Consider the following 10,555-nt stretch of genomic DNA (forward strand, 5'->3'; position numbering starts at 1 on the left):
TTTTGTTTTGGTGAAGCTATTGGAGAGAACTGGATCCCACCTTTAGTTGGTACAGTGGCACAATGTGCCACATACCATTTCTTATTTCTTTAATGGCACACCAGCACCTAAAATCACACATTCAGAAGAGCCACTAATGCAAGATTCACTTGTACAGCCATTGTTTCACCTACCTTGCATCACATCGTTAACTAATATCATTTTGACAGCTGCACTGCAGTTATGTATCATCCCTATCTCTAATAGCCTTCCAAGCCAAGGGCAGCCATACAGATACAATCTCTGTCTTCTTTCTGTTCTGTGATTCCTATCTATTTTCTACCTCCAAAAAAATATTTAGGGTGGAAGTAACATTTATTAACTTCTACTTCTCTTAGGATCATTGAATCGGGGATCTAGAAGGCAGCGAAGATGGAGTCCACCTGACAACAAGATTCTTACACAAATTCAAAATGCTGAACACATACCTTGAGATGGTTGCGTCATCTGCAGCTAGAACATCTCAAAGATGTGAGCATTATCTGTGATTCAGACAGTACACTGCTTGACATTTACAAAGCAAGGTGAGTGCAGATGACTAGTAAAAGAGTACTTGCTTTACTTCAGATAGACCAGAAGTGCTAAGAAATTTCAGAACTGAACAAATTTTACACATCGCATCCTTAACTACGGTACAGAAAGTTCAATTCCTCACAGAGTTGCCAAATTAAAAAAATCTGCTAGAGCTTTAGAAGACTAGAAGTCAGCCAAGATACCAACACTGACTAAATATTTGACTTCAGAAAGCTGCAATTGTTGTGGTACATAGAGAGCAATAAAGAAATTCCCAGTGCACGTGAAATGCTATTTTGAGAGATAACATTAACTTACTTGTTACGATCCCTGCCAACGCTAACACAAACTGATTTTCATCAGAATCCAAATCCTGCTGTTTCATATCTTCACTTAATGACTTCACAAAGCTCTCCATAGTCTGCGCAGTGATAGTAAAAAACTTTGCTGCCTTGCTCTGCAAGCGTGGAGGAGAAAAAAAAAAAAAAGATTATCCACACTACAGTGACTATGATTATTAGATGCTACAATAAAACTGGACAAACTGCAAAGTTATTAAAGCATCCAGTCACCTCATAAAACAGTATAAAGTAACAGGTAAACACCAAGTGACATGCTTAATTCTCTAATATTTGGAACCATTATCTCAGGAGAATAAGGGAAACTACTCAGTGCTACATTTATAAAACTCTATTATTGCATAATTACCTCCTAAACTCTAAATAATATATATTAAACAAAATGCTTACTCTCAAAACCGAGACCATCATCTCTTTGCTTTGCAGTAGCTGCAAGGCATTTCATATTCAACTCAACTATAGCCACTTTTGCCAAAGCTCTATCTAGCTGACAACCAGACAGTTGCCTAACCTACATGACTTGTTATGAATTTAAATAATAATAAAAAATAATAAAAAACAATAATAAACAAAAAAATAATAAAAATAAAATAATAAAACCAATGAAATGCTCAGAGAAGTAGGACTGGATTGGATCCTAATAAAAGGATTCATGTATTGCTCAATGTAAGATGAAGAACAACTTGCTGGGCAGTTCTTCAGAATAGGAAAGAGAGGTCTCCTCTGGGTCACAGGTCAAATTTAAGTCAATGTCACATAGGAAAGACAAGCATCATGCCAGAATGAGTAAACAGAAGCACGGCCTGTAATTATGTTATGCAATCTCCTCTACGCAGCGCAGGATCTCAGCTGGAATACTGCTCCATTTTGGGGTATCTCCGTTGAAGAATTAATCGTCCAGCATGAAGCTCAGAGCAGATCAAAGAACGTGGTCAGAGGTGCAGGCAAAACCCACAGAGAGCAACTGAAAGAACGGCTTCTCCTTAAATGCTGACCTGTAAAACACTGCTGAAGCACTATTTCCCACAGAGGATTCTGTTTTTTCGATCAAAATAGCATAACAGAAAGCGCAGGTTTCCTGGTGTGCTTAATAATTTTGCAAGTCATCTCATGAGAACTGAAACCTCGTCACTTCCTGCAGCAACCCAATGGAAAAGCCAAACAGCTCAAGAAAGTGCCTACAATTCCCATCACTTTGTGAAATTGCTGAACTCCTACTCATTTTGCAAAGTGACTGAAATATTCAGTATTTTATCAAAACTACCATCTTGACAATACTTAAAACCCGCCAATACCATTCATTTATTTCTCCACTGCTGCACACGGACCACGCTGAAGACATGATTTGGGAGGAATGTAGCACAGTTCGTGTGGGGTGACTCCAACAGTGGGGCATAGAAGGCAGGGTGAGCCAATACTCTTTCTTCACAAATGAAACTGCATCCCAGAATAGGAATGAAGGGGTTATGGAGAAAGAGAAGGGGGGAAAAAAAGTATGCTTCTGCTTGCACCAAATGTATTTTCTATACATGTATGGGTAATACTCCTCAGAGACGGTCATTTTAACACAAGCAGTGACTATCGTTTAAGCAGCAAAGGATACAAGAGAAAATGAAGGAAGAAAACTTAGTATTGCAGACTAATGTAAGTTACTATAAAAAAAAAGTGTATTCATACAAGAACACTATGCAAGAATAGTACTAAAAGAGTGCTAAGGAAACCACAAACCAGGCAAAATTATTAGTCAGTCCATTGAGGTGCCACTGGTGTCCTTGCTGCTGAGCCTTCTTTCCAAACAACCATCATTTCACTAGTGATGAAGTCTTAGATGAGGAAGGAGAGATCAGTCAAGTTTATAAATAGGGAACATGACATACTTTGTGCAGCCTCTGATTCGCTTGACAGTGTTTTCATGGAACTGAGGAATCTCTCACCCATAGACACTGAGATAAGGACAGCTCTGAGAGCAGCCATTATTATGCTTGAGCTGAAATGGTGCAGTGAGCCCTTTGCATTCCATGTAACTCCTCAGTGAAAACATCAGTTAACATACAAAAGTGCTGCCATAAAATACAAAGCAGATTTTCACCATCACAGATAACTGTAGTAGCAGCTCACCTTGTAACGTCCAAAATGTCTTATGTTGAAGTAAACCTTGATGTTATTCTGAAATTAAACCTTCAGTTTCTGTTTCCACATTAGAGTCCTGCGATGTGAATATCCATCTGAAGCTTTTTGAAAGACACCTAAAACAACCTGATGGAAGTTAATTTACTTTGTCCTTAGCACATGCAGGTAGGTGTACTTGAATACTGCTGCTTCTCCGGATGTTTCTTTGGGTTCTTTCTGGAAATGTTAAGCATCAGCAGAAACGCTAGGCACTTCTCTCCCACTGCCTTGCAGGCTATTCATGTTACACTTGAAATTTGCTGCTCAAGTTTTGACTTGCCCAACCCGCATCGACATGAATGCTTTATTAGTCACAAATATCATATCAGTCAATCTACATTAGAGAGCTAAATAAAAGAACTACTTCTATATCCGTGCAGTGATTGAAAAAGCTGAGCATTGTTCCCTAAGGCATAAAGTTATTTTGAATTGATGCCACCCTTCCCCACACAGTTAAATATGAGCAATAGTTTGAAAGCACTCTTCATGTTCTCATACATTTTTGTAGTTCACAGCATCTTCCCCTGAGAAGGCACTACATGCTGAACAGCTTGTCCAAAAATAACCCAAACCAAAAACTTTGTACGACAATGCTCCATCATCTTCTAATAACCTGACTCACTGCCAATTGTAATCTGTGGTTGATACAATGCCATGCGATCCATTTTGTAATTCACAGTAGCCTTGTTGCAAACCCTTCTTATCATTTTGCACCACTGCAAGAAAGTTATGCCCAAAAATGTTTCTATGACCCTCACCAGAAATGCAGCAGTTCAGTGGGCTCTAATGATTGCTAGGAATTTCAAATAAACTTAGAAATAAAAGAATTGCATCTTCATAGTTAGGCTTTCTACACAACTGTATGTCAGTGTATCAACTCAGCTTTTTACTTAATGCTATTTGATTTTCCTATTTAAGACTGTTTTCAACAAGGCTTCTACTAACTCTACTCTCAGCTTGTAGAAGAAGGTCATATACAGCACTGCTAGTGTTTTGTTTGTGGGAAGTGTGCCCTTTCAATACTATTTCACAAGTCAAATAACAATGGCTGGTCACTAAATGATTATCTGCTCTTATGGTTATAAACTGTCCTGAAAATACAGAATGTGATTTTATTCTGGTTTTATAGTATGGGTGGGCTTTGTAGTACCTGTCCACCTATCAGGTTTTTTTATTTTATACCTTGAATGATCAAAAAGTATCACTGAAAGGTATCATGTTGCTGAAAAACCAAAAGAAAGTGTGAAATCAGTTTACTCAGCTTCAATACAACTCCCTCTCATGTCAGCTTTGAGAAGACCAAAATTATATTTTTGTCAGGCTTGTTCTTCTGATTCCTCCTAATTCCATCAGCTGCAGTGAAATTATTTCAGTTATAACATTAATGCTGTCTATAGTGAATTTTGTTGTTTGTTGGTTGTTTTTTTCTGTTGCTGTTGTCTTTAGTAAACTACCTGCTCATGTTTAACACTGAAGATTTATTAAGATCCACTAAGTTTGAAACAGCTGCACTTTCTGAACTTTCAGGACTCACACAAATATTAAGGCAGCACAAAGACTGTATTGGGGTAAGGATTCAAGGAAGTAGAACTGATGAATGTGTCCTCCTTTCAGAGAAATAGCTCCTCCAAACTTTCTGCTGGCATGGGAATTGCTGCTTGATATATTATGCTAGCTGTAGCCTTGCTTCCAATTTAACTTTGTGTGGCAGACAACAGGTAACCCTTACTTGCCAAAATAAAATTTAATTACTGCATAGCATTTAATATCTCCTGCTCTTCTTAAAAGAACATGGATGTTTCCTAGAGAATATTCAAATCAGGAAACATCTTTGTTGTCTAATTTCTTTCTGAAATACATTCCTATGTTAAAATGTGTAACAAAACGAGGTGCTTATTTTAAATATCTACCAGCATTACCACCAATAAGTATTCACCTGCCATACTTACTCCTCCTAGAATGGTTTTAACAGCCTCCTCATTGTTAGATACACCCCACAGCAAGGTGCAGACAGCTGCACCCATTTCTGTGCAATACTCTGCTTGCTGCAGGAGCTGCTGCTTGGCCTCACGCAGGTGCTGCCGGAGGTCTAGTTTCTCCTGAAATGACACAAAGAAATTAGGGTTGCACTTCATGCCAGGCCAGATGTTTCTAGGCTGCAGGATAGAATAAGAAACACCACGGTCATATATATGGAAGGGTGTGTGTGAGGTGGGGGGGGGGAAATTCACTGTGTTGAATGTGAATCTTCTCTCCTGAGCTACAGCCAAGTAGTAAACATATCACTTAGGCTGACAGTAACCAGAAGCCTGTCCACAAGGTCAAGCCAAGTGACCCACTGAGACTGAGCGGCACCTAAAGAAGTCTGATAAGAAAGCCTACTCATCCTAAGCAAATAGCTGTGTATCTCAGAAAGGGAAGAGATTTCAGCATCAGAAGTCAGCCTTTCCAGCCACTTCACTAAAGATACCGGGAACATCTCACAGGAAGGGAGGGTGCTTTTGTTTTTCAAAATGGGCTGCTTTCATTAATGTGGGAGAAACGTTGGCTATCCCTGTTGGTTCTTCCAACTTCTTTCAACTAACATATTCCTGAAAAGCAGTGGCAAAATAAGAATCCCTAGAAAAACAAGCCTGAAGTTTGAAGTGCCTTTCACACTTGGGACCAGAAAAGCCCACACTCCATTGTGTATCCAGCAGCTGAGTGAGGTGCTCAGTGGTCCTTGCGATGAAGCTGAAGAAAGAGCAGAGCAATTCAACACAACCAGGACTCAGTCTCAATAAGCCAGTACTTCTTTTCAATAAGACAGGAAGGTGGCCAAAAGATGTAAGAAGATTACGTATGATTCTACGTCTCATTGGCTTCCCACAAACTGCTGCAGGTACAGCAAAACTGCTGCATTTCTCAGCTTCAAGCTAGTGCTGACAGTGAGATGGATACTGGGATACCACAGTCTGCCAGCTGGGTGGGAACTCCCAGGTAGTGCTGAGGGGTGGTATTAGTGCTGCAGGGAAAGATAAGGGCCTGTCAAGAAAACTGATATTAACTCAGGGATTAAGAGAGAGAGAGAACCACAGATCACAGAAGGATCTTGCTCTGCCCATTTGGGGGCGGGGGGTTGTGATTTTCAGATTCAGCACAGAAAACATTTTCCTCAGCCCACTCTTCCCTATTTATCTTCTTATCAATATGAAGCCTGGGGAATGAGAAGGCATCTTTTCAATGTCAATTTGCAAAGTAAGCAAATGCACCTTCAAGCATATATTCCCATTGAGACTTTAAAGTACCTATCTTGGCATTTTAGAGGTTCGCCTCAATATTTTGTTTTCAGTTTGGAAAGAATAGAAAGGCAGTCGCCTAAAAATTTATGTAACATAGAATCAACCAGTACAAGGTTGTTTGCCTGCTTATCATCAATCACCTGCCTAGCCCCCTATATCACATTTGACAGCCAGAACTGAGCTGCTTTATCATGCTGCTAATGGAACACACAGGGAAGGATTTGGAATGTTCAAACGAAATCTATCAAGCAGACTGACACGTATATTTTCTTTCCATAGTTTCTCTCACCTTATGGTGTAATATATACGAAAGACTGCACCTTGCTGCCAATTCCCTAGGCATGAAGTGTCACAAAAATTGTCTCATTTCCTTAATTCTCTGATCATTTTCAGGTGAGTTAACCAAATTTTATCTTTTACATAACTCACTGCTGGAATTATCGACTATTCTGCCACCATGTGCATCAACAAAATGTCCACAAGCATCTTTCTATCTATCTATCTCCTATACCGTCCCTGTCTTTTTTTTTTTTCCTGTATTGTCCATAGATAAATGTACATTTTAATGTGTTTTATTGGCATTTTGCATGAGAATGCTAATGCTAAATAAACAAAGCTCTGCCATACCACATAGCTACACCCCCCAACAAGGATGCAAAGCCACAAGAAACAGCACAGTTGTGCACAGATAAAAACAATATGAGAACAAAGGTACGAAATAAAGAAAACAAAATAGAACATTCAGGAGCCAGGAAGATAAATGGGGCCTGAAAGCAAACAACCTGGAAGTGAGACACTCCTGAGAGTTCAAATCGTGAAGCAATCACTGCGTTGTGCAACACCACCACCCTCAGGAAATGGTCAAGGCACAGGAATACAGCGATGCTTAAACACCTAACTACAAAAAGGCAGACAAAAGAGGCATTAGCCAAGAATAACACGCACACTCCAGGTTTTGTTCAGGTTCAGGAAGCAATGCAATTCACTCACCACTGATGCAGCACTGCAAAGCAGTTTTGGAAAACAGAATGTTGATTTGTGGTTCTCTAAGAAAAGGGCACTGCTCGGCCAGAAAAGGCATTTTTATCATTTGTTTCAGTGAATCATTTCCTTTTCCTTCAGAAAATAAATATGTAAAAAATAATTCTGGAACTATACACAAGGATACATAGAACAGCAAGCAAATGAAAAATACCATGCAAAGTCATTAAGGAAAAAAAAAATCATGTATACACCATCTTCTTCCATCCCAAAGAGCTAAAGGACTTCACAACATACATAAACACTATCCACTCAAATGCAGAATCACAGAATCATAGAATGGCCTGGGTTGAAAAGGACCACAAAGATCATCTAGTTTCAACCCCCCTGCTACGTGCATGGTTGCCAACCAGCAGACCAGGCTGCCCAGAGCCACATCCAGCCTGGCCTTGAATGCCTCCAGGGATGGGGCACTTTTCTGACAAGCAACAGGAGCCATTTAGGCAACTGATGCACACTGCACAACAGCAAAGATACGAAGAGCTTTGATCAGGAACGCCAAAACACCAACAATTCTTAGCTAACTACCCATGCTTTAACTAAAGCTTCCATCCTAAAGAAATCACTAACCTAAGTCACTTCCCATTCATTTTTTTAATACAAAAAGGTGGGCCTCACTTAATTAATATCTAAAGCAGCAGCACTATTAAATCCTACTGAGATTTCAACCTGGATGCCTAAACCACAAGCACAGCAAAATTGCAATAGCTGTTCCAGCAGATAGAAAAGTACCCAAACAAACAGCTATTCCATCACATGAGCTGTCACCCAGACAGCTACTACATTCATACTAAACTTCACACCAGAATGACTCGTCCGCACAGACATGCCCTAAAACTTCAAGTCCTGAGTTTTCACTTGTTTATAATTTCTGTAGACTTATCTGTCTTTGTACAACTCTCCACCTGGCAGATCCTAACAGCAGAACCCCATCAAAATGAGCTTCTGCTAAGTTCACTCTTCCTTGGAAGTGAGTTTTTGCAGCAAATAATCACCGCTGCTTCACAACTGCCTCTCGAAAATTAATCATACTCTATGTAATCTTCTGTGAAGTCTTTTGGACTCTAAAGACCTGAGTGATCGTGGTCATCATTATTCCTGCACTGTTAAGAATTTCCCTCTTATAATCACTAAATACTGTACTGACACAGCAAAAGCAGCTCTGTAATTCTGTCTCAACTCCCAGCTGTACGTGGCAACTGGATCAATAGGTGCACTGTGAAAGAACCTAAAACTAAACACAGGTACGCAGCTTAAAGCAAACCAAAGGAGAAGCCAGCATCATTTTGCACGTTGTGTTGCTTACATTACCTTCTGTTTTCCTCTCTGAAAACATGCTACAGTTGCAGTGAATTGAAAAGAATGGATTTTGCACAGTACCTTTTCAATGCCATCTACACCACAATCTTCCTGAGCACCCAATGCCATACTTCAGCATGTTGCTATATATTTACGGAAAACTAATGGCTGATTTTAACAATACAAAGACCAGAAAGAGCCTGTTTTCCAGGCTGAGGATGTTTTTTTGTGACACAAACAAGAAAAATCATTCACTCCCACTTTATTTCTCAAAACTTAAGCATACAGATCTCACTATCCTGATGGCAAATATACCTTCTTTTCCCTCATGCAATCTGCCTGGGCTGCTTCCAGGCGGGCTCTGAAGTGCTCACAATCCATTTTCAGCTGCTCTATTTCCTCCTCCTTTTTCTCCATGCCTGTGACAGAATAAATTAGATAAATGAAATAATAAGTTACAGCCAACTGGCTTGCACTAAAGAAAAATGAATCCACTAAACACAGTATTTATGAGACATTGAACATCTGCTTGTATTAGATCACCTCCTAGTGGCCAAACCGGTATTTAGCAATTTGCCACGTTTTAACAGGAATTAACAAACCTGAATGTATGGTGCCTCTGATTTAAACAGCAGAAGTCTGGAAATACCCCTATTTGCTCAATGAGGTTGTGGATGCCCCATCCCTGGAGGCATTCAAGGCCAGGCTGGATGTGGCTCTGGGCAGCCTGGTCTGCGACCCTGCACATAGCAGGGGGGTTGAAACTAAATGATCATTGTGGTCCTTTTCAACCCAGGCCATTCTATGAGTCTATGATTAAATAGCATGTACTGATAAGATACTATTCTGGAATTGAGCACCCCAGGGATTTTTTTTTTTTAATGTAGCCAGCGTTCTATTTTGTTTTCTGTCTGCTGCCTTCAGAATTCAGGAAATACAGTGAAAATTGAAGAAAAAGAACACCAACATCATTCAAAAGTGAGTGTTTCAATATACATACCACAAACTGTGTGGATAATAGGAATTTTATAGAACTACTTCAAATATTTTACATTAACGTGCAGAAAGCATTATCAGTCATTTAAACAGCGCCAGTGATAACCCAATTTCCCAGTGACTCCCTTAAAACTGAGTCTGATTTGTCACACTGTATAACACACACATATCTCATGCTGTACTTCAGGTGCTTTACATTAGTGGCTGGAAATCAAGTTTCAAATATTACATTATTTTTTACATTATTTTAATAACGTATTTTAAAATAATTCAATATTATCAAAATATCAATAATTACATAACAATGCAATAATAATTACATTATTATATTAGAAATATTACAAGATCCTGATGTCTGTTTAAGAAAAAAAAACTTTGAAGGATTTTTTTTGAGTAATTATTGTGTTTATATATACTTACTATATACTTACTAGTAAGTATATATCTATATGTATTGTGTGTGTAAAAAAAAAAATCATATATGTATATATAAATACACACACGGTGTTTATATATACTTTTTTATTTCAAAAAACATGGCTCCAGCTACTTAGTTCTATTGTGGGGAAAAAAAAGCACACAGGAAATACCTTTATGTAATTTCATAAAGTAACAGGCAAACATTATCTACTCGAAATATTAAAAGCTTAAAAATAAGTTATGCACCACTTGAAGCACCACATCCTTGATCACAAATGTTGCTTATGGCTTAGCACACTTTATATACTTCCCCTCACACACAGTCAATATTTCAGAATGTACTTACTGAGTAACATACTCGATCACGCCATGAAAAGATATCACAGAATGACAGAATGGTCTGGGTTGAAAGGGACTTCAAAGATCATGAAGCTCCAG

The 10,555-nt window shown here is 38.9% G+C and overlaps 1 protein-coding gene across 1 annotated transcript; it reads right to left on the bottom strand.

The window, feature by feature from the left end:
• Positions 1-16: 16 nt before the first annotated feature.
• On the bottom strand, positions 17-9,140 carry HSF2BP (heat shock transcription factor 2 binding protein). The gene is made up of 3 exons (XM_019621208.2): positions 9,017-9,140; positions 5,030-5,179; positions 17-1,009 (listed from the first exon to the last, which is right to left on the bottom strand). The coding sequence occupies exons 1-3, from the start codon at positions 9,116-9,118 to the stop codon at positions 779-781; spliced, it is 483 nt and encodes a 160-aa protein (XP_019476753.1). The 5' UTR covers positions 9,119-9,140; the 3' UTR covers positions 17-778.
• Between the last annotated feature and the right edge of the window lie 1,415 nt (positions 9,141-10,555).

Source organism: Meleagris gallopavo, chromosome 1 (assembly GCF_000146605.3).
Source record: "Meleagris gallopavo isolate NT-WF06-2002-E0010 breed Aviagen turkey brand Nicholas breeding stock chromosome 1, Turkey_5.1, whole genome shotgun sequence".
Taxonomy (NCBI): domain Eukaryota; kingdom Metazoa; phylum Chordata; class Aves; order Galliformes; family Phasianidae; genus Meleagris; species Meleagris gallopavo.

Coding starts and splice junctions, on each gene's coding strand:
- HSF2BP (XM_019621208.2), bottom strand. CDS start 9,118: ATGGAGAAAAAGGAGGAGGAAATAGAGCAGCTGAAAATGGATTGTGAG. Junction 5,180..9,016: donor ATTGCATGAGGGAAAAGAAG/GTATATTTGCCA, acceptor GTGTCATTTCAG/GAGAAACTAGACCTCCGGCA. Junction 1,010..5,029: donor TTAAAACCATTCTAGGAGGA/GTAAGTATGGCA, acceptor CCACGCTTGCAG/AGCAAGGCAGCAAAGTTTTT.